This window comes from Poecile atricapillus, chromosome 19 (genome assembly GCF_030490865.1).
Source record: "Poecile atricapillus isolate bPoeAtr1 chromosome 19, bPoeAtr1.hap1, whole genome shotgun sequence".
NCBI classification, from domain to species: Eukaryota; Metazoa; Chordata; class Aves; order Passeriformes; family Paridae; genus Poecile; species Poecile atricapillus.
Window position 1 is genome coordinate 110,088 of NC_081267.1, and position 27,349 is coordinate 137,436.

The following is a 27,349-nucleotide window of genomic DNA, read 5'->3' on the forward strand; positions in this document are numbered from 1 at the left end:
GGGGGAAAAATGAAAAAAAAAAGGTCAGGATTTGGAGAAAAAAGAATTCAAAAAAAAGGGGAATTAAAATAAAAAAATTACAGGAAGGAAAAGGTCAAAATTTGCAAGAATTCAAAGTGCAGAGAGAAAAAAACACGGGGGGAAAAAGAAACCCAGAAAAATTTGGGGGAAAAACGTCAAAATTGGGAGAGAAAAACGGAAATTTAAGGGAAAATAAAACCCCAAAAAATGGGATTCAAAGGGGAAACGGAAATTGAGGAAAATTCCCCCAAAATTTGATAGGGGAAAAAAAAAATATAAATAAATGACAAAAATTCAGCGTCAAACGCTGGGATTTGGGGGGAGAAGTGGGGAATTTGGGGCCAGGTGTGCCCAGGTGTGTCCCCAGATGTCCCCAGGTGTGTCCAGGTGTGCCCAGGTGTGTCCAGGTGTGCCCCAGGTGTGTCCAGGTGTGTCCCAGGTGTGCCCCAGGTGTGTCCAGGTGTGCCCAGGTGTGTCCCAGGTGTGTCCAGGTGTGCCCCAGGTGTGTCCAGGTGTGCCCAGGTGTGTCCAGGTGTCCCCAGATGTCCCCAGGTGTGTCCAGGTGTGCCCAGGTGTGTCCCAGGAGCCCCCAGGTGTCCCCAGGTGTGTCCCCAGGTGTCCCCAGGTGTTCCCAGGTGTGCCGTCAGTTCCCCCCAGGTGTCCCCAGGTGTCCCCAGGTGCGCTCACCTGACTCCTCGGCCTCGGAGGAATAATCCTCGTCGCTGTCCTCCTCCTCCTCCTCGTCCTCCTCCGAGGGGTTGAAGGTCTCGTCCTCCAGCTCCGACTCCGACTCCCCCGGCTCCGCCTCCGAGCCCTGCGGGGCCGCCAGGTGAGGGAGGCGGGGCCGGACACACCTGGGAGGGGCTGGGAGGGGCTGGGCGTGGCCCCAGGTGTGTCCCAGCTGTCCCCAGCTGTCCCCAGCTGTCCCAGGTGTGTCCCAGGTGTGTCCCCAGCTGTCCCAGCTGTCCCCAGGTGTGTCCCCAGGTGTCCCCAGCTGTCCCCAGGTGTGTCCCCAGGTGTCCCCAGGTGCGTCCCAGCTGTCCCAGGTGTGTCCCCAGGTGTCCCCAGGTGTCCCCAGGTGTGTGCCCAGGTGTCCCAGGTGTCCCCAGGTGTCCCCAGGTGTGTCCCAGGTGTCCCCAGGTGTCCCCAGGTGTGTCCCAGGTGTCCCCAGGTGTGTCCCAGGTGTGTCCAGGTGTCCCCAGGTGTGTCCCAGCTGTCCCAGGTGTCCCCAGGTGTGTCCCAGCTGTCCCAGGTGTGTCCCCAGGTGTGTCCCCAGCTGTCCCCAGGTGTCCCCAGCTGTCCCCAGGTGTGTCCCAGCTGTCCCAGGTGTGTCTCCAGGTGTGTCCCACATGTCCCCAGGTGTGTCCCCAGCTGTCCCAGGTGTATCCCCAGGTGTCCCCAGCTGTCCCCAGGTGTGTCCCAGCTGTCCCAGGTGTCCCCAGGTGTGTCCTCACCTCCCCCTCGGGCTCCAGGAAGCTCCACCCCCCCTGCTCGAAGAAGCCCTCGGGGTCGTCCACGATGGTTTTCATGATCTTGGTCCAGTTGAGCGACTGAACCCCCTCGGTGTACTTGAGGTCACAGGAGCTGCAGGTGAGACAGGTGAGACAGGTGAGACATGGACAGGTGAGACAGGTGAGGGACTGAACCCCCTCGGTGTACTTGAGGTCACAGGAGCTGCAGGTGAGACAGGTGAGACAGGAGAGACATGGACAGGTGAGACAGGTGAGGGACTGAACCCCCTCGGTGTACTTGAGGTCACAGGAGCTGCAGGTGAGACAGGTGAGACAGGAGAGACAGGTGAGTGACAGGTGAGACAGGTGAGGGACTGAACCCCCTCGGTGTACTTGAGGTCACAGGAGCTGCAGGTGAGACAGGTGAGACAGGTGAGTGACAGGTGTGTGACAGGTGTGACAGGTGAGGGACTGAACCCCCTCGGTGTACTTGAGGTCACACGAGCTGCAGGTGAGACATGGACAGGTGAGACAGGTGAGACAGGTGAGCGACTGAACCCCCTCGGTGTACTTGAGGTCACACGAGCTGCAGGTGAGACAGGTGAGACAGGTGAGACAGGTGAGTGACAGGTGAGTGACAGGTGTGTGACAGGTGAGACAGGTGAGTGACAGGTGTGACAGGTGAGCGACTGAACCCCCTCGGTGTACTTGAGGTCACAGGAGCTACAGGTGAGACAGGTGAGACACAGGTGAGACAGGTGAGTGACAGGTGAGAGACAGGTGACACAGGTGAGACATGGACAGGTGTGACAGGTGTGACATGGACAGGTGAGACATGGACAGGTGGAACAGGTGTAAGACAGGTGAGACACAGGTAGAAAACGTGTGACAGGTGAGTGACAGGTGAGAGGTGACACAGGTGAGAGGTGACACAGGTGAGACATGGACAGGTGAAATACAGATAAGAGGTGAGAGACATGGACAGGTGAGTGACAGGTGAGAGGTGACACAGGTGACACAGGTGAGACATGGACAGGTGAGAGACAGGTGAGACAACAAAAAAAATTCCAGGGGAAAATTCCGAAGGAAATCCCGAAAAACGTGAAATAAAAATCTTAAAAAACGAAATTGACGTAAAAAAACCCGACCCAAAACCCGCGAAAATTCACAGAAATTTGGTAAAAAAAAATAAAAAAAATGGAACTACAAAAAGCTTTAAAAATACAAAAAAAATCCTTAAAAATCCTTAAAAATAAAATAAAAAAACTTAAAAGTTAAAAAAAAAAATCCTTAAAAATAAAATAAAATAAAAATCCTTAAAAATAAAATAAAATAAAAATCCTTAAAAATAAAATAAAATTCCTTAAAAATAAAATAAAAAAACTTAAAAATAAAACAAAAATCCTTAAAAACAAAATAAAAAAATTTAACAAAAAAAATTCCTCAAACCTGAAAACCTTAAAAACATCATAAAAAGCTTAAATGTTTCAAAAAATCGAAAAGAAGCCCAAAAGGACTTTAAAAAAAAAACCTCAATAATTTTTCCTATCTAAAAGCATCTAAAAAACCATTAAAAAATATAAAAAAAAGAAAAAAAAACTCGGAAAGATATTAAAAAAAAATGGGAAAAAAATTTATAAAAAAACAGAAAAAAAATGGAAAAAAATTGGAAAAAAAAAGAAGAAAAAGGAAAAAAATATGGAAAAAAATCATTAAAAAATGGAAAAAAATGGGAGAAATGTTAAAAAAAGGAAAAAAAAATTGAAAAATATTTAAAAAATGGAAAAAAAAAGAAAAATATATAAAAAAATGAAAAAAAAGTTGTAAAAATGGGAAAAAATATGAAAAATGGAAAAAAAGTGGAAAAAAATGGAAAAAAATATTTTAAAAATGTAAAAAAAAGGAAAAAAAAGGAAAAAAAATGGGAAAAAATGGGAAAAAAAGGGGGAAAAAATGGAAAAAATATAAAAAAATGGTAAAAAAGGAAAAAAATTAAAAAACGGAAAAGAACTGGAAAAAAATGGAAAAAAATTATTTAAAAAATGGGAAAAAAAGGGAAAAAAATGGAAAAAATGTAAAAAAATGAAAAAAAAGGAAAAAAAATTGAAGAATGGAAAAGAATTGGAAAAAAATGGGAAAAAAATTATTAAAAAATGGGAAAAAGAGGAAAAAATATAAAAAAATGAAAAAAAGTTGGAAAAAATTGAAAAAAAATGGAAAAAACTTAAAAAAAAAAAGGAAAAAAATTCCCAAAAATGCCCCGAAGATGCCGCCCCCTCCCCCAGCCCCGGATTCCCGAGGAATTCCCGAGGAATTCCCGAGGATCGCCGTCCCCTCACTTGAGCCACTCCTTGATGGGGTCGAGCGAGGCCACGGGGATGGCGTTGATCATCGTCACCTTGCGCGCGTAGTCCTTGTAGACGATCACCAGGTCGAAGTTCTTGAGGTGGAACTGCACCCGCTCGAAGTGGATCAGCTCCACCTCGTCCAGCGTCACCACGAACGGCGGCTGAAACACACCTGAGTTACCTGGAGTACACCTGGATACACCTGGATACACCTGACTACACCTGAGTTACACCTGAGTTACACCTGGATACACCTGAGCACACCTGAGTCACACCCGCTCGAAGTGGATCAGCTCCACCTCGTCCAGCGTCACCACGAACGGCGGCTGAAACACACCTGAGTTACACCTGGATACACCTGGGAACACCTGAGCACACCTGAGATACACCTGAGTTACACCTGGATACACCTGAGTTACACCTGGATACACCTGAGTTACACCTGGATACACCTGTTACACCTGAGTTACACCTGAGTTACACCTGGATACACCTGAGATACACCTGAGTTACACCTGAGTTACACCTGGATACACCTGGATACACCTGAGCACACCTGAGTCACACCCGCTCAAAGTGGATCAGCTCCACCTCGTCCAGCGTCACCACGAACGGTGGCTGAAACACACCTGGGGTTACCTGGAGTACACCTGGATACACCTGGGTACACCTGAGCACACCCGAGTCACACCTGGATACACCTGGATACACCTGAGTTACACCTGAGTTACACCTGAGTTACACCTGGATACACCTGGGAACACCTGAGATACACCTGGATACACCTGAGCACACCTGAGTTACACCTGAGTTACACCTGAGCACACCTGAGTCACACCCGCTCAAAGTGGATCAGCTCCACCTCGTCCAGCGTCACCACGAACGGCGGCTGAAACACACCTGGGGTTACCTGGGGACACCTGGGGTACACCTGGGTACACCTGGATACACCTGGGAACACCTGGGGTACACCTGGACACAGCTGGGGTACACCTGAGCACACCTGGATACACCTGGGGTACACCTGAGCACACCTGAGTTACACCTGGATGCACCTGAGATACGCCTGGATACACCTGAGCACACCTGGATACACCTGGGAACATCTGGATACACCCGGATACAGCTGGGGTACACCTGGATACACCTGGATACACTTGGATACACCTGAGCACACCTGAGGTACACCTGGCTATGCCTGAGTCACCCCTGTCACACACCTGTCCCACCTGTACCTATCACACCTGTACCTGTCACACCTGTATCACACCTGTCACACCTGTATCACAGCTGTACCTGTCACACCTGTGTCACACCTGTACCTGTCCCTCACGTACCCACTCAGTGCAGTTCACCTGTACCTGTCACACACCTGTATCACACCTGTCACACCTGTCACACCTGTATCACCTGTCACACCTGTATCACCTGTACCTATCACACCTGTACCTGTCCCCCTCACGTACCCACTCAGTGCAGTTCACCTGTACCTGTCACACCTGTACCTGTCACACCTGTACCTGTCACACCTGTACCTGTCCCTCACGTACCCACTCAGTGCAGTTCACCTGTACCTGTCACACCTGTCACACCTGTATCACACCTGTACCTGTCACACACCTGTATCACACCTGTACCTGTCCCCCTCACGTACCCACTCAGTGCAGTTCACCTGTACCTGTCACACACCTGTCACACCTGTATCACACCTGTATCACACCTGTACCTGTCCCCCCTCACGTACCCACTCGGTGCAGTTCACCAGGGCGCTGCTCGTGGGCTGCAGGAGGCAGGTGCTGCGGTAGGGGGCGCCATTGAACCTGGAAAACACCGGAAAACACCGGAAATCAGCCCGGAAACAACCGGAAATCATCCCGGAAAACAACCGGAAAACACCGGAAATCATCCCGGAAAACACCGGAAATCATCCCGGAAACAACCGGAAACCACCGGAAATCATCCCGGAAACAACCGGAAAACACCGGAAACAACCGGAAACAACCGGGAAACACCGGAAATCATCCCGGAAACAACCGGAAATCATCCCGGAAACAACCGGAAAACACCGGAAATCATCCCAGAAACAACCGGAAAACACCGGAAATCATCCCAGAAACAACCGGAAAACACCGGAAATCATCCCAAAATTCAGCTGGGGAGATCCCAGAAAGGGGGAAAATCCCAAAAAGGGGGAAAATCCCAAAAAAGGGAGGGAAAAATCCCAAGAAAGGGAAAGAAATCCCAAAAAGGGAGGGAAAAACCCTAAAAGGGGGAAAAATCCCCAAAAATAGAGGGAAATCACTAAAAAGGGAGAGAAAATCCCAAAAAAGGGGGAAAAAATCCCAAAAAAAGGGGGGGAAATCCCAGAAAAGCAAAAGAAAAATCCCCAAAATGGAGAGAAATCCCTAAAAACAGAAGAAAATCCCAAAAAGGGAGGGAAAAACCCTAAAAAGAGAAAGAAAATCCCCAAAAGAGAGGAAAAGTCCCAAAAAGGGGGGAAGATCCAAAAAAAGGGAGAGAAAATCCCCAAAATGGGGAAAATCCCAAAAAAGGTGAGGAGAAACCCAAAAAGGGGAAGGGAAAAATCCCAAAAAAGGAGGAGAAAATGTCAAAAAGGGGGAAAATCCCAAAAAAGGGGAGAAATCCCAAACAAGGGAGGGAAAATCCCAAAAAAGGAAGAGAAAACTTCAAAAAAGGGGGAAAAATCCCCAAAAAAGGGGGAAAAATCCCCAAAAGGAGGTGAAACACCCCAAAGCTCCCCGGGAGTCAGGAAATGACCCCAAATCCTCTCAAATTCCCCATTTTTTCCCCGTTTTTCCGCACTTTCCCCCCCCCCCCCAATCCCCCTTTCCTCTCCCTTTTTCCCGTTTTCCCCGGATTTCGCCCCAAACTCACCCCAGCTCCCGGAAGGGCACCTCGAACTCCAGCTCCTCCTTGGTCAGCGCCTCCACCTTCTCGATGAAGTTCTTGAAGGCCGTTTTCAGCTTGTGCCGCATCTCCCGCTCCATCTGCGCCCCCAAAATCCCGGGAAAACGCCCCAAAATCCCTCAGGAATGACCCCAAAAACTCCCGATCCCAAAATCCCGGGAAAACGCCCCAAAAACCATCAGGAACGACCCCAAAACGCTTCTCCCGCCCCCAAAATCCCGGGAAAACGCCCCAAAATCCCATTGGGAACGACCCCAAAAACTCCCGATCCCAAAATCCCGGGAAAACGCCCCAAAATCCCATTGGGAACGACCCCAAAACGCTTCTCCCGCCCCCAAAATCCCGGGAAAACTCCCCAAAATCCCTCAGGAACGACCCCAAAACGCTTCTCCCGCCCCCAAAATCCCGGGAAAACGCCCCAAAATCCCTCAGGAACGACCCCAAAAACTCCCACCCCCAAAATCCCGGGAAAACGCCCCAAAATCCCATTGGGAACGACCCCAAAAACTCCCACCCCCAAAATCCCGGGAAAACGCCCCAAAACTCCTCAGGAATGACCCCAAAAACTCCCGATCCCAAAATCCCGGGAAAACGCCCCAAAATCCCTCAGGAACGACCCCAAAAACTCCCGCCCCCAAAATCCCGGGAAAACGCCCCAAAATCTCAAAAACAGAAACTCCTTTAAAAGAAAAACGTTAAAAATCCACTGGGAAGGCTGGGGAAGGTTCCGGAAGGTTCTGGAAAGTTGGGGAAGGTTGGAGAAGGTTTGGGAAGGTTCAGGAAGGTTCCGGAAGGTTCCAGAAGGTTGGAGAAGGTTTGGGAAGGTTCAGGAAGATTCTGGAAGGTTCCAGAAGGTTGGGGAAGGTTTGAGAAGGTTCTGGAAAGTTGGGGAAGGTTCAGGAAAGTTCAGGAAGGTTCCAGAAGGTTCAGCAAGGTTGGGAAAGGTTCAGAAAGGTCCAGGAAGGTTCTGGAAGGTTCGAGAAGGTTGTGGAAGGTTTGGGAAGGTTCTGGAAGATGCAAGAAGGTTTCAGAAGGTTCAGGGAGGTTGAGGAAGGTTGGGGAAGGTTCCAGAAGGTTCAGAAGTTTGGGAAAGGTTCAGAAAGGTTCCAGAAAGGTTCCAGAAAGTTCCGGAAGGTTCCAGAAGGTTGAGGAAGGTTCTGGAAGGGGCGGGGCTGGGAAGGTTCAAGAAGGTTGGGGAAGGTTCTGGAAGGCTCAGAAGGTCGGGAAAGGTTTGGGAAGGTTCTGGAAGGTTCCGGAAGGTTGGGGAAGGTTCCGGAAGGTTGGGGAAGGTTCTGGAAGGCTCAGAAGTTTGGGAAGGTTCTGGAAGGTTCAGAAGTTTGGGGAAGGTTCAGAAAGGTTCCGGAAGGTTCCGGAAGGGGTGGGGCCAGGAAGGTTCAGGAAAGTTGGGGAAGGTTCTGGAAGGCTCAGAAGTTTGGGGAAGGTTCAGAAAGGTTCCAGAAAGTTCCGGAAGGTTCCAGAAGGTTCGGGAAGGTTGGGGAAGGTTCTGGAAGGCTCAGAAGTTTGGGGAAGGTTCAGAAAGGTTCCGGAAGGTTCCAGAAGGTTCCGGAAGGTTCCAGAAGGTTCGGGAAGGTTCGGGAAGGTTCCGGAAGGTTTGGGAAGGTTCTGGAAGGTTCAGAAAGGTTCCAGAAGGTTCGGGAAGGCTCGGGAAGGTTCCGGAAGGGGCGGGGCCGCACCTGCTCGGCGTAGAGGTCGTCGCGGTCGTGCATGTGCTGGTGCTTGCCCAGGTCGGTGGTGATCTCGCCCACCTCGGTGTAGAACTGCACGTCCGTGTGCCGCTTCTTGCCGAACATGATGGCGTTCTGGGGACAAAGAGCGGGAAATCGGGAAAATCCCGGGAAATCACGGGAAATCCCGGAAAATCCCGGAAAATCCCGGCAATTCAGGGAAATCCCGGGAAATCCCGGAAAATCCCGGGAAATCCCGGAAAATCCCGGCAAATCCCGGGAAATCCCGGGAAATCCCGGGAAATCCCGGGAAATCCCAGAAAATCCCGGAAAATCCCAGAAAATCCCGGGAAATCCCAGGAAATCCCGGGAAATCCCAGAAAATCCCGGGAAATCCCGGAAAATCCCGGCAATTCAGGCAAATCCCGGCAAATCCCGGAAAATCCCGGGAAATCCCGGGAAATCCCGGAAAATCCCGGAAAATCCCGGGAAATCCCAGAAAATCCCGGGAAATCCCAGGAAATCCCGGGAAATCCCAGAAAATCCCGGGAAATCCCGGGAAATCCCAGAAAATCCCGGGAAATCCCGGGAAATCCCAGAAAATCCCGGAAAATCCCAGGAAATCCCGGGAAATCCCGGGAAATCACGGAAAATCCCGGGAAATCCCAGAAAATCCCGGAAAATCCCAGGAAATCCCGGGAAATCCCAGCAAATCCCCGATTTCCGCCCCAGCCCGCGCAGTCCGGACGCCAAATTCCGGCTTTTGGCCCAAAACGGCCGAGTTTTGACCCAAATCCACCCGGTTTTGAGGCCAAAGCAGAGGTTTGGGGCAGAACCATCGAGCGTGAGCCAAACCCAGCGGGTGTCACCCAAAACCGCAGGATTGTCACCCAAAACCCTGGGATTGTCACCCAAAATCACGGGATTGTAACCCAAAACCGCGGGATTGTCACCCTAAATCACAGGATTTCACCACAACAGGAGCGCTCGACCCGCAGCCCCAAAATCCCAAGATTTCAACCCAAAATCCCAGGGTTTCACCTCCAATTGATGGGTTTGACCCCACCCGGGAACTGCCCTAAAACCCAAAAGGTTCCGCCCCAAAATCTCGGGGTTTTGCCCCAAAACCGTGGGGATTTCACCCGGAATTTCAGCTTTTGCCCAAATCCGGCGCTTTTTGCCCCAAAGGCCGGGCGCACCTTGAGGTGGAAGTGCAGCACGATGATCATCTCGCCGTCGCAGGGCTGGAACACGGCGTGCTTGATGTTGTTGTACAGGATGTCCACCTTGTCCCCCCTCACCGACGTGAAACGGAACCCTGGGGGCACCAAAAACCCCCAAAAACGTGAAGATCGCCCCAAAATCCACGGAAACCGCCCCAAAATCCATGGAGACCCCAAAAAAACCATCAAGAAACACCAAGAAACCTCAAAGGACCCACAAAAAGCTCTGAAGGAACCCTCAAACCCTTGAGGAACTCCAGGAGAACCTCAGGAAACGCAGAAGAACCCCCAAAAACAGCCAAAAAACAAAAAAAAACCCCAAAATCCCTTGAGAGACCCCAGAAAACCTTGAGGAACCCCCAAAAAAGGTTGAAGAACCCCAAAAATTCCTCGAGGAACTCCAGAAGAACCTTGAGGAACTCTAGAAGAACCTCAGGAAACACAGAAGAACCACAAGAACACCCAAAACCCCCCAAAATCCCTTGCGGGACCCCAGAAAACCTTGAGGAACCCCCAAAAAAGGTTGAAGAACCCCAAAAATTCCTCGAGGAACTCCAGAAGAACCTTGAGGAACTCTAGAAGAACCTCAGAAAACACAGAAGAACCCCAAAAACCCCCAAAAAACCCCAAAATCCCTTGCGGGACCCCAGAAAACCTTGAGGAACCCCCAAAAAAGGTTGAAGAACCCCAAAAATTCCTCGAGGAACTCCAGAAGAACCTTGAGGAACTCCAGAAGAACCTCAGGAAACACAGAAGAACCCCAAAAACAGCCAAAAAACCCCAAAATCCCTTGCGGGACCCCAGAAAACCTTGAGGAACCCCCAAAAAAGGTTGAGGACCCCCCAAAAAAGGTTGAAGAACCCCAAAAATTCCTCGAGGAACTCCAGAAGAACCTTGAGGAACTCCCAAACATCTCAAGAAACTCCTGAAAAACCCCAAACCATCCAGAGAACCCCTCCAGAACCTCCAGTCCCTCCCCGGAGCTCCACCCCAAAGAGCCGGATTTGGGGTTTTTTGGGGTTTTTGGGGGTTTTTGGGGGATTTTGGGGTTTTTGGGGTGATTTTGGGGGTTTTTGGGTCACCGTTGACGTGGGCCTCCAGCGCGCCCTGCATGCGCTTCTGGGCGATGTTGGGCCGGATGTAGAGGTCCTTCAGCTTGGGGTTGCTGCGGTTGAGGTTGATGACCAGCGAGTCCTGCTTGACGATGCCCTGTGGACACCAGAGCAGCGCTGACCGCTCGGTGACCACTTGGTGACCACTGGGTGACCACTGGGTGACCACTTGGAGACCACTGGGTGACCACCCAGGGACCACTTGGTGACCACTGGGTGACCACTCAGTGACCCCTCGGTGGTGACTGCTCATGGACCACTCAGTGCCCTCCCAATGTCCACTTGATGACCATTGGTTGGTGACCCAATCTCCACTGAACGGTCATTCACTGACCAATTGCTGACCACCCAGTGACCATTCACTGACCATTCACTGACCACCCAGTGATCATTCATTGGTCACTCAATGACCATTCACTGACCACGCAACATCCACCCAATGACCACTCACCACCCACTGACCACCCAATGACCACTCAACATCTTCTCAATGACCATTCACTGACCACCCACTGACCATTCACTGACCACTTATTGACCACCCACTGACCATTCACTGACCACTCAACATCCACCCAACGACCACCCACCGACCACCCAATGACCACTCAACATCCACTCACTGACCATTCACTGACCACCCACTGACCACTCAACATCCACTCGCTGACTGCCCACTGACCATTCACTGACCACTCACTGACCACCCACTGACCACTCAATGACCACTCAACATCCACCCACTGACCATTCACTGACCACCCACTGATCACCCACTGACCACCCACCAACCACCCAATGACCACTCAACATCTTCTCAATGACCATCCACTGACCGCCCACTGACCATTCACTGACCACCTACTGACCATTCACTGACCACCCACTGACCATTCACTGACCACCCACTGACCACTCAACATCCACTTGCTGACCGCCCACTGACCATTCACTGACCATTTATTGACCACCCACTGACCATTCACTGACCACTCAACATCCACCCACTGACCACTCACTGACCATTCACTGACCATTCACTGACCACCCACTGACCACCCACTGACCACTCACTGACCACCCACTGACCACTCAACGTCCACCCAACCTCCACCCAACTCTCCACGCCCTCTCCACCACCCCTCCGAGACCACCCACCCACCACTCACTGACCGCTCAACCCCCGCGCTCCGGCCACTCCAGGTGACCCCTGGGTGACCTCCAGCTGACCACCAGCTGACCACCAGCTGACCACCAGCTGACCACTGCCCACCTCCTTCTCCTTCTCCTCGGCCTCCCGGGTCTTGTAGCGCTTCTGCACCTCCTTGATGATGCGGAAGGCGTTCTGCAGGTTGGACGCCGGCACCGTCGACTCGCCCGGCGGCTTCAGGTTGGACGCCCGGTAGGTTCTGCGGACACAGCGGCCACCGGGGTGACCCCGCGGCCACGCCGCGCTGACCGCCCCGCGGGGGGGGCCGGCCGGAGGGGTGGGGTGGGGGTGGACACCCACATCTCCTTGACGAAGGTGGCCTCGGGGTTGGGGAAGATGTTGCCCTCGTTGCGGCCCAGGGCGCTGCCCGGGCAGAAGAAGTTGATGCGCAGGTAGGTGTAGTCGCCCTCCACCGACATGCTGATGTTCTGGGGAGAAAAACGGGGAAATCGGGGTCAGGACGGAGAGGGGTGGGGAAAAAAACGGGAATTTGGGGTGGGGAGAGAGAGGTGGGGCAGAGAAACGGCCTCGGGAAGGGGGAGGGATCCCAAAACCACCTGGAATGGGATGGTGGGACCCCAAAACCATGTCCAGGTGTGGTGGGACCCCAAAACCACCTGGACTGGGATGGTGGGACCCCAAAACCACCTGGACTGGGATGGTGGGACCCCAAGACCACCTGGAATGGGATGGTGGGACCCCAAAAGCACGTCCAGGTGTGGCGGGAACCCAAAACCACCTGGACTGGGATGGTGGGACCCCAAAAGCACGTCCAGGTGTGGCGGGATCCCAAAACCACCTGGAGTGGGATGGTGGGACCCCAAAAGCACGTCCAGGTGTGGCGGGAACCCAAAACCACCCGGAATGGGATGGTGGGACCCCAAAACCACCTGGAATGGGATGGTGGGACCCCAAAAGCACATCCAGGTGTGGTGGGATCCCAAAACCACCTGGAATGGGATGGTGGGACCCCAAAAGCACGTCCAGGTGTGGTGGGATCCCAAAACCACCTGGAACAGGATGGTGGGACCCCAAAAACATCTGGAATGGGATGGTGGGACCCCAAAACCACCTGGACTGGGATGGTGGGACCCCAAAAGCACGTCCAGGTGTGATGGGACCCCAAAAACACCTGGAATGGAATGGTGGGACCCCAAAACCACGTCCAGGTGTGGTGGGACCCCAAAAACACCTGGAATGGAATGGTGGGACCCCAAAACCACATCCAGGTGTGGCGAGAACCCAAAACCACCTGGAATGGGATGGTGGGACCCCAAAAGCACGTCCAGGTGTGGTGGGACCCCAAAACCACCTGGACTGGGATGGTGAGACCCCAAAACCACGTCCAGGTGTGGTGGGAACTCAAAACCACCTGGACTGGGATGGTGGGATCCCAAAACCACCTGGACTGGGATGGTGGGACCCCAAAAGCACGTCCAGGTGTGGCGGGAACCCAAAGAGCCGCCCTGAATTCCCCGGATAATCCCCGGGAGAAGCCCCGGAGCGCCCACCTTGATGGTGGCGATGTGGAAGGGCGTGGCGATGCCGAAGACCGGCATGATGACGCTCTCGTACTTCTTGTCGATGTAGATCTTCATCTCCCGCACGTGCGGCTCCTTGGGCAGCAGCGCCGCGCTCTTGTACGACACGTTGGACTTGCGCGCCCTGCCGGGGCGGGGAACGCCGGAATGCGGGGGGAGATCCGGGAATTTGGGGGGAAATCCGGGAATTCGGGGGAAAATCCGGGAATTTGGGAATTGGGGATGGAAATCTGGGAATTTGGGGAGGAAATCCGGGAATTCGGGGGGAAATTCGGGAATTTGGGGGGAAATTCGGGAATTGGGGGGGGAAATCCGGGAATTCGGGGGGAAATCCGGGAATTCGGGAATTGGGGGTGGAAATCCGGGAATTTGGGGAGGAAATCTGGGAATCTGGGGGGGAATCCAGGAATTCGGGAATTGGGGGGGGAAATCCGGGAATTCGGGGGGAATATTTGGGAATTTGGGGGGAAATTCGGGAATTGGGGAGAAGATCCGGGAATTCGGGGGGAAATCCGGGAATTTGGGGGTGGAAATCCGGGAATTTGGGGGGAAATCCGGGAATTTGGGGGGAAATCTGGGAATTCGGGGGGAATATTTGGGAATTTGGGGGGAAATGCGGGAATTTGGGGGAAATTTGGGAATTTGGAGGGGGAGAGGGGAATTGGGGCAGGATTTCAGGATTTGGGTCGGGATTTGGGATCTGGGTCAGGATTTGGGATCTGGGTCAGGATCTGGGTCAGGATTTGGGTCAGGATTTGGGAATTTGGGTCAGGATTTGGAATTTGGGTCAGGATCCAGGATTTGGGTCAGGATTTGGCATTTGGGTCAGGATTTGGATCAGGATTTGGGATCTGGGTCAGGATTTGGGTCAGGATTTGGGATTCAGATCAGGATTTGGGAATTTGGGTCAGGATTTGGGTCAGGATTTGGGATTCAGATCAGGATTTGGGAATTTGGGTCAGGATTTGGGTCAGGATTTGGGATTCAGATCAGGATTTGGGAATTTGGGTCAGGATTTGGGATTCAGATCAGGATTTGGAATTTGGGTCAGGATTGGGGTCAGGATTTGGGTCAGAATTTGGGATCTGGATCAGGATTTGGGATTTGGGTCAGGATTTGGGTCAGGATTCGGGATTCAGATCAGGATTTGGGATTTGGGTCAGGATTTGGGAATTGGGTCAGGATTTGGGTCAGGATTTGGGTCAGGATTTGGGTGGGAATCGGGGAATTCCCGGTACTTTTGCGTCTGCTGCTCCCCGCGCTGCTCCGTCAGGCGCCGCCGCGCGTCCTCGTTCAGCTGCGCCGCCAACTCCTTCTGGTGCGCCCGGCGCTTCTCCTCCGCCGTCAGCTCGTTCTGCGACAGCGGGGTCACAGGGGTCAGCACAGGGGTCAGCACAGGGGTCACAGGGGTCAGCGGGGTCAGCACAGACAGGGGTCAGCACAGACAGTGGGTAGCGGGTTCACAGGGGTCAGTGTGGGGTCAGTGGTCACTATCGGTCAGTGGTCAGTGTCAGGACTCACCCGCGTGCGCTCGGTCAGGAGGGCGGTCAGGGTGTGGTCAGTGGTCAGTGATGGGTCAGTGTGGGGTCAGTGGTCAGTGATGGGTCAGTGGTCAGTGATGGGTCAGTGGTCAGTGATGGGTCAGTGTGGGGTCAGTGGTCAGTGATGGGTCAGTGGTCAGTGATGGGTCAGTGGTCAGTGATGGGTCAGTGTGGGGTCAGTGATGGGTCAGTGGTCAGTGATGGGTCAGTGGTCACTATCGGTCAGTGGTCAGTGGTCAGTGGTCACTACTGGTCAGTGTCAGGACTCACCCGGGTGCGCTCGGTCAGGAGGGCGGTCAGGGTGTGGTCAGTGGTCAGGGTGTGGTCAGTGGTCAGTGATGGGTCAGTGATGGGTCAGTGGTCAGTGGTCAGTGGTCAGTGATGGGTCAGTGATGGGTCAGTGATGGGTCAGTGGTCAGTGATGGGTCAGTGATGGGTCAGTGGTCAGTGATGGGTCAGTGATGGGTCAGTGGTCAGTGTGGGGTCAGTGGTCAGTGATGGGTCAGTGGTCAGTGGTCAGTGGTCACTATCGGTCAGTGGTCAGTGGTCAGTGGTCAGTGTCAGGACTCACCCGTGTGCGCTCGGTCAGGAGGGCGGTCAGGGTGTGGTCAGTGGTCAGTGATGGGTCAGTGATGGGTCAGTGGTCAGTGATGGGTCAGTGATGGGTCAGTGGTCAGTGATGGGTCAGTGGTCAGTGATGGGTCAGTGGTCAGTGTCAGGACTCACCCGTGTGCGCTCGGTCAGGAGGGCGGTCAGGGTGTGGTCAGTGGTCAGTGATGGGTCAGTGATGGGTCAGTGGTCAGTGATGGGTCAGTGGTCAGTGATGGGTCAGTGGTCAGTGATGGGTCAGTGATGGGTCAGTGGTCAGTGATGGGTCAGTGGTCAGTGATGGGTCAGTGATGGGTCAGTGGTCAGTGTGGGGTCAGTGGTCAGTGGTCAGTGATGGGTCACTGGTCAGTGGTCAGTGTGGGGTCAGTGGTCAGGGTGTGGTCAGTGGTCAGTGATAGGTCAGTGGTCACTATCGGTCAGTGGTCTGTGGTCAGTGGTCAGTGGTCAGTGTCAGGACTCACCCGCGTGCGCTCGGTCAGGAGGGCGGTCAGGGTGTGGTCAGTGATGGGTCAGTGATGGGTCAGTGATGGGTCAGTGGTCAGTGGTCAGTGATGGGTCAGTGGTCAGTGTGGGGTCAGTGGTCAGTGATGGGTCAGTGGTCAGTGGTCACTACTGGTCAGTGTCCGGACTCACCCGCGTGCGCTCGGTCAGGAGGGCGGTCAGGGTGTGGTCAGTGGTCAGTGATGGGTCAGTGATGGGTCAGTGGTCAGTGGTCAGTGTGGGGTCAGTGGTCAGTGATGGGTCAGTGATGGGTCAGTGGTCAGTGGTCAGTGGTCACTACTGGTCAGTGTCCGGACTCACCCGCGTGCGCTCGGTCAGGAGGGCGGCGCGGGAGCTGCGGCCCAGGAGATCCTCGGCCGCGTCCTTGTCCGGCTCCTCCTCATCCTCATCCTCGTTCTGGGGACAAAAACCCCGATTTTGGTTAAAAACCCCAAAATCCTCAAATCCCACCCCAAAATCCTCCAATCCCGCCCCAAAATCCTCCAATCCCGCCCCAAAATCCTCAAATTCCACCCCAAAATCCTCCAATCCCGCCCCAAAATCCTCCAATCCCACCCCAAAACCCCCGGGAAAGGCTCCGCCCCCTCCCCAAATTCACCCAAACCCCGAATTCCCCGGGATTCCCCCCAAAAGCGGCGGCTGCCGCTGATTTTCCCGAAATCGCTCGTTTTGGACCCAAAGCCGGGGCCAACCTTGAGGAAAATTCCGACGTTTTTCACTTTCTTCTTCACCGAGGTGAGAACCACGGCCGGGCCGTCCTGAGGAGACACGGGATTGGCCGAGGGGAGGGACAGGAGACACGGGATTGGCCGAGGGGAGGGACAGGAGACACGGGATTGGCCGAGGGCAGGGACAGGAGACACGGGATTGGCCGAGGGCAGGGACAGGAGACACGGGATTGGCCGAGGGGAGGGACAGGAGACACGGGATTGGCCGAGGGCAGGGACAGGAGACACGGGATTGGCCGAGGGGAGGGACGGGAGACACGGGATTGGCCGAGGGGAGGGACAGGAGACACGGGATTGGCCGAGGGGAGGGACAGGAGACACGGGATTGGCCGAGGGGAGGGACAGGAGACACGGGATTGGCCGAGGGGAGAGGAAGGAAAGACGTGATTGGCTGAGGGGGTGAAAGAGGAACCGCCCACTGCCTGAGGGGAGGGAAGCCGTGATTGGCTGAGACGAACACGAACACGATTGGCCGAGGGGATGGGACAGAAAGACGTGATTGGCCGAGGGGATGGGAAGGGAACCGCCCACACTCTGAGGGGAGGGAGGCCACGATTGGCTGAGAGGATGGGAAGGAAAGACGTGATTGGCTGAGGGAAGCAAGAACACAATTGGCTGATGGGATGAGTAGGAGGGACACGATTGGCTGAGGAGAACAAGGACCTGATTGGCCGAGGGGAACATGGACGTGATTGGCCGAGGGGATGGGAAGGAAAGGCCGTGATTGGCTGAGAGGAACACGGACGTGATTGGCTGAGGGGAAGGGAAGGAAAGGCCGCGATTGGCTGAGAGGAACACGGACGCGATTGGCCGAGGGGAAGGGAAGGAAAGGCTGCGATTGGCTGAGAGGAACATGGACGCGATTGGCTGAGGGGAAGGGAAGGAAAGGCCGCGATTGGCTGAGAGGAACACGGACGCGATTGGCCGAGGGGAAGGGAAGGAAAGGCCGCGATTGGCCGTCGCCGTGGTTGGCCCCGCCCACCTCGTCCACCATGACGGTGTCGCCGATGAAGAGCGCGTACGTGCGCTCCTCCGGCCGCTTCCCGTCCCGCGCCGGCAGCTCCGACAGACCCACGTTGACGCTGAAAACCATCCCTGGAACGGGGCGAAAAACGGCGGAATCGGTAAAAATGAACAGCGGAAAAAAACAGAATTGGTAAAAACACTGAAAAACAGCGGAATCGGTAAAAATGAACACCGGAAAACACCGGAATCGGTAAAAATGAACACTGGAATTGATAAAAATAAACACCGGAAAACAGCGGAATCGATAAAAATAAACACCGGAAAAAAACGGAATTGGTAAAAACACTGAAAAAACACTGGAATCGGTAAAAACACTGAAAAATACCGGAACTGGTAAAAACACTGAAAAATGCCAGAATTGGTAAAAACACTGAAAAATACCGGAAATGGTAAAAACACTGAAAAATGCCAGAATTGGTAAAAACACTGAAAAACAGCGGAATCGGTAAAAACACTGAAAAAACACTGGAATTGGTAAAAACACTGGAATCGAGAAAAACATCGGAAAACACCAGAAACGGTAAAAACACTGGAATCGGGAAAAATACCAAAAAACTCCAGAATTGGTAAAAACACCGGAAAAACACCAGAAACCGCGCGCGGGGGAGGGGAGACAAAAACAGGGGGAAAAAAACCGGGGATTTTGGGGGGAAAAATGGGGATTTTGGGAAAAAAAGGGATTTTTGGGAAGAAAAGGCAAATTTTGGGGAGAAAAACAGGGATTTTGGGGTGAAAAAGGGGGATTTTGGGGTGAAAAAGGGGGATTTTGGGGTGGAAAAGGGAGATTTTGGGGGGAAAAAGAGGGATTTTGGGGCTGAAAGGTGAATTTTGGGGGGAAAAAGGGGGATTTCGGGGGGAAAAAGGGGGATTTTGGGGCAGGAAAGGGGATTTTGGGGTGAAAAAGGGGGATTTTGGGGTGAAAAACAGGGATTTTGGGGTGGAAAAGGGGATTTTGGGGTGGAAAAGGGGATTTTGGGGAAGAAAAGGCAAATTTTGGGGTGAAAAACAGGGATTTTGGGGGGAAAAAGAGGGATTTTGGGGTGGAAAAGGGGGATTTTGGGGTGGAAAAGGGGATTTTGGGGTGAAAAGGTGAATTTTGGGGTGGAAAAGGGGGATTTTGGGGGGAAAAGGGGGATTTTGGGGGGAAAAGGCAAATTTTGGGGTGAAAAACAGGGATTTTGGGGTGGAAAAGGTGAATTTTGGGGTGAAAAACAGGTATTTTGGGGTGAAAAGGTGAATTCTGGGGTGGAAAAGAGGGATTTTGGGGGGAAAAAGGGGGATTTTGGGGCTGAAAGGTGAATTTCGGGGTGAAAGAGGGGATTTTGGGGGGAAAAAGGGGGATTTTGGGGTGGAAAAGGTGAATTTTGGGGTTAAAAGCAGGGATTTTGGGGGGAAAAAGAGGGATTTTGGGGCAGGAAAGGGGATTTTGGGGGGAAAAAGGGGGATTTTGGGGTGAAAAAGAGGGATTTTGGGGTGGAAAAGAGGGATTTTGGGGTGAAAAAGGGGATTTTGGGGTGAAAAAGGGGATTTTGGGGTGGAAAAGGGAGATTTTGGGGCAGGAAAGGGGATTTTGGGGGGAAAAAGGGGGATTTTGGGGTGAAAAACAGGGATTTTGGGGTGAAAAACGGGGATTTTGGGGTGGAAAAGGGGATTTTGGGGTGAAAAAGGCAGATTTTGGGGTGAAAAAGGGGGATTTCATGTCTCTCACCCTTCTTGAGGCGCTGCTGGTTCTTGCTGTTGATGACCAGGGAGCCCTCGCGGAACTCGATGCCCATGGCGAACCTGCGGCCCCGAGTGACCCCCGAGTGACCCCCGAGTGACCACCGCGGCCACCGAGTGACCCCCAGGCCCGGCCGGACCCAAAACCCCCCGTTCTCACCCCAAATTCTTGGTGATCTTGCCCAGCAGCTCCGGCCGCTGCTTCTTGACCACGTCCATGACGGCGGCGTAGACGTCGCAGAGCTTGGCGCCTGCAGCGGTCACTCGCGGTCACTCAGGGGTCACTCGGGGGGGGTGGGGTCACTCAGGGGTCATTGGGGTCATTGGGGTCACTCAGGGGTCACTCAGGGGTCATTGGGGTCACCGTGGGGGGTACTGGGGGATTATTATGGGGTCAGGGATGGGGGGATCGGTCAGTGGTCACTCAGTGGTCAGTCAGGGGTCAGTCAATGGTCAGTCAGTGGCCACCCAGTGGTCAGCAGTTATTTAGTGGCCACTCAGTGGTCAGTGGTCACTCAGGGGTCAGTCACTAGTCACGGTCACTCAGTGGTCACTCAGTGGTCACTGTGGTCAGTCAATTGTCACTCAGTGCTCAGTCAGTGGTCACTCAAGGGTCAGTCAGTGGTCAGTGGTCAGTGAATGGTCAGTCAGTGGTCAGCACCTCCTGCAGCTGCAGCAGGAAGCCATGGTGGCCATGGGGGGTCAGGGATGGGGTCAGTGATGGGTGGGTCAGTCAGGGTCAGGGATGGGTGGGTCAGTGGTCACTCAGGGTCACTCAGGGGTCACTCAGGGGTCACTCACCGTGGCGCAGCTCCCGCAGCAGCACCTCCTGCAGCTGCAGCAGGAAGCCATGGTGGCCGTGGGGGGGTCAGGGATGGGGTCAGTGATGGGTGGGTCAGTCAGGGTCAGGGATGGGTGGGTCAGTGGTCACTCAGGGTCACTCAGGATGCTCACCATGGCGCAGCTCCCGCAGCAGCACCTCCTGCAGCTGCAGCAGGAAGCCGTGGTGGCCGTGGGGGGGTCAGTGATGTGGTCAGGGATGGGGAGGTCAGTCAGGGTCAGTCAGTGGTCACTCAGTGGTCACTCAGGACGCTCACCATGGCGCAGCTCCCGCAGCAGCACCTCCTGCAGCTGCAGCAGGAAGCCGTGGTGGCCATGGGGGGGTCAGGGATGGGGAGGTCAGTCAGTGGTCAGGGATGGGTGGGTCAGTGGTCAGTCAGTGGTCAGTGATGGGTCACTCAGTGGTCACTCAGGGTCACTCACCGTGGCGCAGCTCCCGCAGCAGCACCTCCTGCAGCTGCAGCAGGAAGCCGTGGTGGCCGTGGGGGGGTCAGGGATGGGGAGGTCAGTCAGGGTCAGGGATGGGTGGGTCAGTGGTCACTCAGTGGTCACTCAGTGGTCACTCAGGGGTCACTCAGGGTCACTCACCGTGGCGCAGCTCCCGCAGCAGCACCTCCTGCAGCTGCAGCAGGAAGCCGTGGTGGCCGTGGGGGGGTCAGGGGTGGGGTCAGTGATGGGGGGTCAGTCAGGGTCAGGGATGGGTGGGTCAGTGGTCAGTCAGTGGTCAGTCAGTGGTCACTCAGGGTCACTCAGGGGTCACTCACCGTGGCGCAGCTCCCGCAGCAGCACCTCCTGCAGCTGCAGCAGGAAGCCGTGGTGGCCGTGGGGGGGTCAGGGATGGGGAGGTCAGTCAGGGTCAGGGATGGGTGGGTCAGTGGTCACTCAGGGGTCACTCAGGGTCACTCAGGGTCACTCACCGTGGCGCAGCTCCCGCAGCAGCACCTCCTGCAGCTGCAGCAGGAAGCCGTAGTGCTCCTGCATGTCCTGGCTGGGGTCCACCATCAGCGTGCGCACCAGGTTGGAGCAGTAGGACTTGTAGCGGATGCCCATGGAGCAGGTGATGGCCCCGAAGTGCATGTGGCTCTTGTCGCTACGGCAACGGGGGGAAAACGGGGGGAAACGGGAAAAAACGGGGAAAAAAAGAGGGGAAAATTGGGGAAAAAAATGGGGGGAAAAATGGGGGAAAAACAGGGAGAAATGGGGAAAAAACAGGGAAAATAAATGGGGGAAAATGGGGGGAAATGGGGGAAAAATGGGGGAAAAAGAAGGAAAAATGGGTAAAAAACAGGGAAAATAAATGGGGAAAAACGGGGAAAAAAAGAGAGAAAAATTGGGGAAAAAATCGGGAAAAAAATGGGGTAAAAACAAGGAGAAATGGGGAAAAAACAGGGAAAATAAATGGGGAAAAATGGGGAAAAATGGGGGGAAAAAACAGGGAAAATAAATGGGGAAAAATGGGGGGAAAATGGGGTAAAAAGAAGGAAAAATGCGGAAAAAACAGGGAAAATAAATGGGGGAAAATGGGGTAAAAAGAAGGAAAAATGTGGAAACAACAGGGAAAATAAATGGGGGAAAATGGGGAAAAATTAGGGGGGGAAACGGGGGAATATAGGGAAAAAATGGGGAAAAAACAGGGAAAATAAATGGGGAAAAATAGGGAAAAAATGGGGAAAAATGGGAAAAAAATGGGGGAAAAATGGGGTAAAAAGAAGGAAAAATAGGGAAAAAACAGGGAAAATAAATGGGGAAAAATGGGGAAAAAATGGGGGAAAATGGGAAAAAATGTGGGGGAAAAAGAGGGAAAAATGGAAGGGAAAACCAGGGAAAAAATGGGGGGAAAAACGGGGAAAAAAGGGGAGAAAAGTTGGGAAAAAACCCAGCAAAACCAGGAAAAATTAATGGGGAAAAAACCCAGGAAAAAGCGGGAAAATGAATGGGGAAAAAATGGGGATAAAAGGGGGAAAAATGGGGAGGAAAAGGGGGGAAAAATTGGGAAAATACCCAGGAAAAACAAGGAAAATTAATGGGGAAAAAATGGGGGAAAAAAATGGGGGAAAATGGGGGAAAAAATGGGGAGGGAAAGGGGGAAAATGGGGAAAAATGAGGAAGAAAATGATGAAAAAAGGGGGAAAAATGGGGAAAAAATGGGGAGAAAATGGGGGGGAAAATGGGGAGAAAAGAGGGAAAAATGGGAGAAATGGGAAAGACAGGTTAAAGCAGGGAAAAAGGAGGGAAAAATGGGGAAAAAATGGGGGAAAGAGGGAAAAAAAATGGAAAATTAGGGAAGAAAGAGGGAAAAACGGGAAAAAATTGGGATAAAAAACAGAGACCAGAGAGAAAAAAAGGCAAAAACCACGGGGTCAGGGGGGGGAAAAAATGGGGAAAATTGGGAATTTAGCAGGAAAAAATCGGGGTTTTGGGGAAAAAAAGGCCGATTTCAGGGCAGAGCCGTTTCCAGCCATCAAACCCCGAATCGGGGGCCTGGTTTTGGGGGGGATTTGGGGGCTCACCTGACCACGCTGAACTTGAGGTTGTAGTTGCCGCCGCTCTGGATGATGGGCGGGTAGCACATCTCCACGGCCGAGGGGTCGGCGCCCGCCAGGTACTTCTTCTCCTCGATGGCCTTCTCCACCGCCTCGGCCAGCTTGCTGTGCCGCACCTTCTGCGTTTGGGGCCGGAAACGCCCGGTTTGGGGTCGGCACGGGACGGGGGAACGAGGGTTTCACCACCCAGGGGACCCCAAAGCCGGGGGTTGGGGGCTACATCGCTCACGGGGACGTCGCTTTAATTAACGGTGAGGGGGACGAGGAAACGGGGTTTGGGTGAAACTTGGGGTGGTTCTGCTCTAAACTGGGCTGGAAATCTCGGTTTTGGGTCAATCGGAGCTCAAAATCCAAGCTTTGGTCCAAGCTGATCTCAAAACTCCTGTTTTTAATCCAATCTGACCTCAAAACTCTCATTTTTGCCACAACCTGACCTCAAAATACAATTTTTGGGTCAACCTGACCTCAAAACTCCTGTTTTTAAGCCAATCTGACCTCAAAATGAAATTTTTGGGCCAACCTGGTCTCAAAATTCCCATTTTTAATCCAATCTGACCTCAAAATGAAATTTTTGGGCCAACCTGGTCTCAAAATTCCCATTTTTGAGTCAACCTGATCTGAAAATCCAATTTTTAGACCAATCCGACCTCTAAAGTCCCATTTCTAATCCAACCTGACCTCAAAATCCAATTTTTAATCCAACCTGATCTCAAACTCCCATTTTTAATCCAACCTGATCTCAAAATCCAATTTTTAATCCAACCTGACCTCAAAACTCCCATTTTTAATCCAACCTGACCTCAAACTCCCATTTTTAATCCAACCTGACCTCAAAACTCCCATTTTTAATCCAACCTGACCTCAAAACTCCCATTTTTAATCCAACCTGATCTCAAAACTCCCATTTTTAATCCAACCTGATCTCAAAACTCCCATTTTTAATCCAACCTGATCTCAAAACTCTCATTTTCAATCCAACCTGACCTCAAAATCCAATTTTTGGGTTAATCTGACCTCAAAACTCCCATTTTTGGTCCAACCCGACCTCCAAGTTCCCGTTTCTGCCCCAGCCCGGCCCGAAACGCGCGGCCCAACCTCGTCGGCGTCGACGATCTCCATGACGCGCTCCTTGAAGAACTTGGTGAAGACCTCGGAGGTGATGGCGGCCGCCTTGCGCATCAGCTGCAGCTCCACCTCCTCCTTGGCCGCCATGGCCTGCGCCACGGCCGCGCTCACGTCCACCTGCGGTCAGCGCGGCGGCCGTGGGGATGGGTCCGGCCGGTCCGAACCGGATCTGAGCGCTCCGACCCAGCTCCCACCCAACCTTGACCCATCCAACCCAACCTTGACCCATCCAACCCAACTTTGACCAATTTAACTCAATTTTGACCAATTTAACTCAATATTGACCCACTCAAGACAACTTCAACTCTTCCAACCCAACCTTGACCCATCCAACCCAACTTTGACCCATCCAACCCAACTTTGACCAAACCAACCCAAATTCTTCAACCCAATGTTGACCAATCCAACCCAACCTTGACCCATCCAACCCAACCTTGGCCCATCCGACCCAACCTTGACCCATCCAACCCAACTTTGACCAATTTAACTCAATATCGACTGATCCAACCCAATTTTGATTGATCCAACCCAACTTTCCAACCCAACTTTGACCAATTTAACTCAATTTTGACCAATTTAACTCAATATTGACCCACTCAAGCCAACTTCAACTCTTCCAACCCAATTTTGACCAATCCAACCCAACTTTAACCAATCCAACCCAACTTTAACCAATCCAACCCAACTTTGACCAATCCAACCCAACTTTGACCAATCCAACCCAACTTTGACCAATCCAACCCAACTTTGACCAATCCAACCCAACCTTGACCCATCCAACCCAACTTTGACCAATTTAACTCAATTTTGACCAATTTAACTCAATATCGACCCATCCAACCCAAATTTGACTGATCCAACCCAACTTCAACTCTTCCAACCCAACTTTGACCAATCCAACCCGATTTTGACCAATCCAACCCAACTTTAACCAATCCAACCCAACTTTAACCAATCCAACCCAACTTTAACCAATCCAACCCAACTTTGACCAATCCAACCCAATTTTGGCCAATCCAACCCAACTTTAACCAATCCAACCCAACTTTAACCAATCCAACCCAACTTTAACCAATCCAACCCAACTTTGACCAATCCAACCCAATTTTGACCAATCCAACCCAACTTTGACCAATCCAACCCAATTTTGACCAATCCAACCCAACTTTAAGCCACCCAACCCAACTTTGACCAATCCAACCCAATTTTAACCAATCCAAACCAATTTTGACCAATCCAAATCAACTTTGACCAATCCAATCCAACTTTTCCAACCCAACTTTGACCAATCCAACCCAATTTTGACCAATCCAATCCAACTTTTCCAACCCAACGTTGACCAATCCAGCCCAGCCCCTCCCACCATCCCGGCCCCTCCCACCATCCCGGCCCCTCCCACCCACCCCGGCCCCTCCCACCCACCCCGGCCCCTCCCACCCATCCCGGCCCCTCCCACCCGCCCGGCCCCGCCCCTCCGGGACCTTCTCGAAGCCCTCCTTGCTGAGGGCGTCGTTCCAGCTCTTCATGAACTCCCCCGGGAATTTGTCCTTGGAGAAGACCCCGAGGCGCCGCCCGCCCCGGCTGCTCTTGAGGGCCTCCAGAAGCTTCTCAAAGTTGGCCTTGTTGCTCTCGTTCTGCGGGGGGCGGGGCCATGGAGGGGGCGGGGCCATGGAGGGGGCGGGGCCATGGAGGGGGCAGGGCAGCGCACGGAGGCCACGCCCAGCCCCGGGGGGGGTCCCGCCCCAACCACCTCAGGGCCACCCCGAGACACCAAAGTCACCCCCAGGACCCCCAAGGAACCCCCAAACCCCAAAGTGACCCCCAAGGACCCCCCAAACCCCCAAGCAGAGCCCCCCAAACCCCCAAAGAGACCCCCAGGAACCCCCAAACCTCAACCAGGACCCCCAAAGTGACCCCCAGGACCCCTGAAGTGACCCCCAGACCCCCAAAGTGACCCCCAGGACCCCCAAAGTGACCCCCAGACCCTCAAAGTGACCCCCAGACGCCCAAAGTGACCCCCAGACCCTCAAAGTGACCCCCAGGACCCCCAAAGTGACCCCCAGACCCTCAAAGTGACCCCCAGGACCCCCAAAGTGACCCCCAGACCTTCAAAGTGACCCCCAGGACCCCAAAAGTGACCCCCAGGACCCCCAAAGTGACCCCCAGGCCCCCCAAAGTGACCCCCCAGGCCCCACCTTCTCCCGGACCAGCAGCGTGATGGCCGGTAGCCCGTTGGCCCCCTCGGCCTTGCCCTGGGCCACCTGCTTGAGGAACTCGACCTTCTTGCGGCTGGCCAGGAACAGCGCGCGCTCCTCGCAGAACAGCATCACCGTGTCGGTCAGCTCGTAGCCAAAGAGCCAGGTCTGGGGACAGGACAGGTGTGGGGACAGGTGTGGGGACACGGGGACAGGTGTGGGGACAGGTGTGGGGCACACCATGGGGACAGACACACGGACATGGGGCCAGGAACAGCATCACCGTGTCGGTCAGCTCGTAGCCAAACAGCCAGGTCTGGGGGGACAGGACAGGTGTGGGGACAGGTGACAGGTGTGGGGACAGGTGTGGGGACAGGGGACAGGTGTGGGGACAGGGGACAGGTGTGGGTCACGCCATGGGGACAGACACACGGACACGGGGCCAGGAACAGCATCACCGTGTCCGTCAGCTCGTACCCGAACAGCCAGGTCTGGGGGGACAGGACAGGTGTGGGGACACGGGGACAGGTGTGGGGACAGGTGTGGGGACAGGGGACAGGTGTGGGGACACAGGACAGGTGTGGGGACACAGGACAGGTGTGGGGACAGGTGTGGGGACAGGGGACAGGTGTGGGGACAGGTGTGGGTACACAGGGACAGGTGTGGGGACAGGTGTGGGGACAGGTGTAGGGACACGGGGACAGGTGTGGGGACAGGTGTGGGGACACAGGACAGGTGTGGGGACACAGGACAGGTGTGGGGACAGGGGATAGGTGTGGGGACAGGTGTGGGGACACGGGGACAGGTGTGGGGACAGGTGACAGGTGTGGGGACAGGGGAACCCCAAAAGTGACCGGAGAAACCCCAAAAGGGGATGGGGAAACCTCGAATGGGGATGAGAGAAACCCCAAAAGTGACCAGAAAACTCCAAAAAGGACCAAAAAAACCCAAAAGTGACCAGGGAACCCCAAAAGTGACCAGAGAACTCAAAATGAGGACAAGG

General features: G+C 53.5%; 1 protein-coding gene and 1 long non-coding RNA gene across 5 annotated transcripts in view; one reads left to right on the top strand and one right to left on the bottom strand.

Annotated features, from left to right (window-relative positions):
* SUPT16H (SPT16 homolog, facilitates chromatin remodeling subunit) overlaps positions 1-27,349 on the bottom strand; it is a 31,583-nt gene that overhangs the window by 2,071 nt on the left and 2,163 nt on the right. Inside the window, exons 3-24 of one of the 4 annotated variants that reach the window (XM_058853169.1) lie at positions 26,347-26,514; positions 25,633-25,785; positions 24,122-24,268; positions 22,994-23,145; positions 21,401-21,573; positions 19,804-19,894; positions 19,633-19,706; positions 17,881-17,993; positions 16,863-16,928; positions 16,471-16,566; positions 14,758-14,873; positions 13,490-13,643; positions 12,279-12,406; positions 12,042-12,177; positions 10,739-10,865; positions 9,633-9,751; positions 8,443-8,568; positions 6,716-6,828; positions 5,565-5,640; positions 3,812-3,981; positions 1,476-1,605; positions 709-835 (exon numbers count right to left, since the gene is read on the bottom strand). In XM_058853169.1, coding sequence (XP_058709152.1) covers positions 709-835; positions 1,476-1,605; positions 3,812-3,981; positions 5,565-5,640; positions 6,716-6,828; positions 8,443-8,568; positions 9,633-9,751; positions 10,739-10,865; positions 12,042-12,177; positions 12,279-12,406; positions 13,490-13,643; positions 14,758-14,873; positions 16,471-16,566; positions 16,863-16,928; positions 17,881-17,993; positions 19,633-19,706; positions 19,804-19,894; positions 21,401-21,573; positions 22,994-23,145; positions 24,122-24,268; positions 25,633-25,785; positions 26,347-26,514 — 2,755 coding nt within the window. Of the gene's footprint in view, positions 1-708; positions 836-1,475; positions 1,606-3,811; positions 3,982-4,074; positions 4,147-4,580; positions 4,606-4,637; positions 4,710-5,156; positions 5,204-5,394; positions 5,441-5,540; positions 5,641-6,715; positions 6,829-8,442; positions 8,569-9,632; positions 9,752-10,738; positions 10,866-12,041; positions 12,178-12,278; positions 12,407-13,489; positions 13,644-14,757; positions 14,874-16,470; positions 16,567-16,862; positions 16,929-17,880; positions 17,994-19,632; positions 19,707-19,803; positions 19,895-21,400; positions 21,574-22,993; positions 23,146-24,121; positions 24,269-25,632; positions 25,786-26,346; positions 26,515-27,349 lie in introns of those variants that run through there. The other 3 variants (XM_058853172.1, XM_058853171.1, XM_058853173.1) reach the window with 3 other exon arrangements.
* Positions 8,032-8,505, top strand: LOC131586362 (uncharacterized). Its single transcript, XR_009279121.1, has 3 exons — positions 8,032-8,065; positions 8,289-8,318; positions 8,409-8,505. It is a non-coding gene; the product is annotated as an uncharacterized LOC131586362 (long non-coding RNA).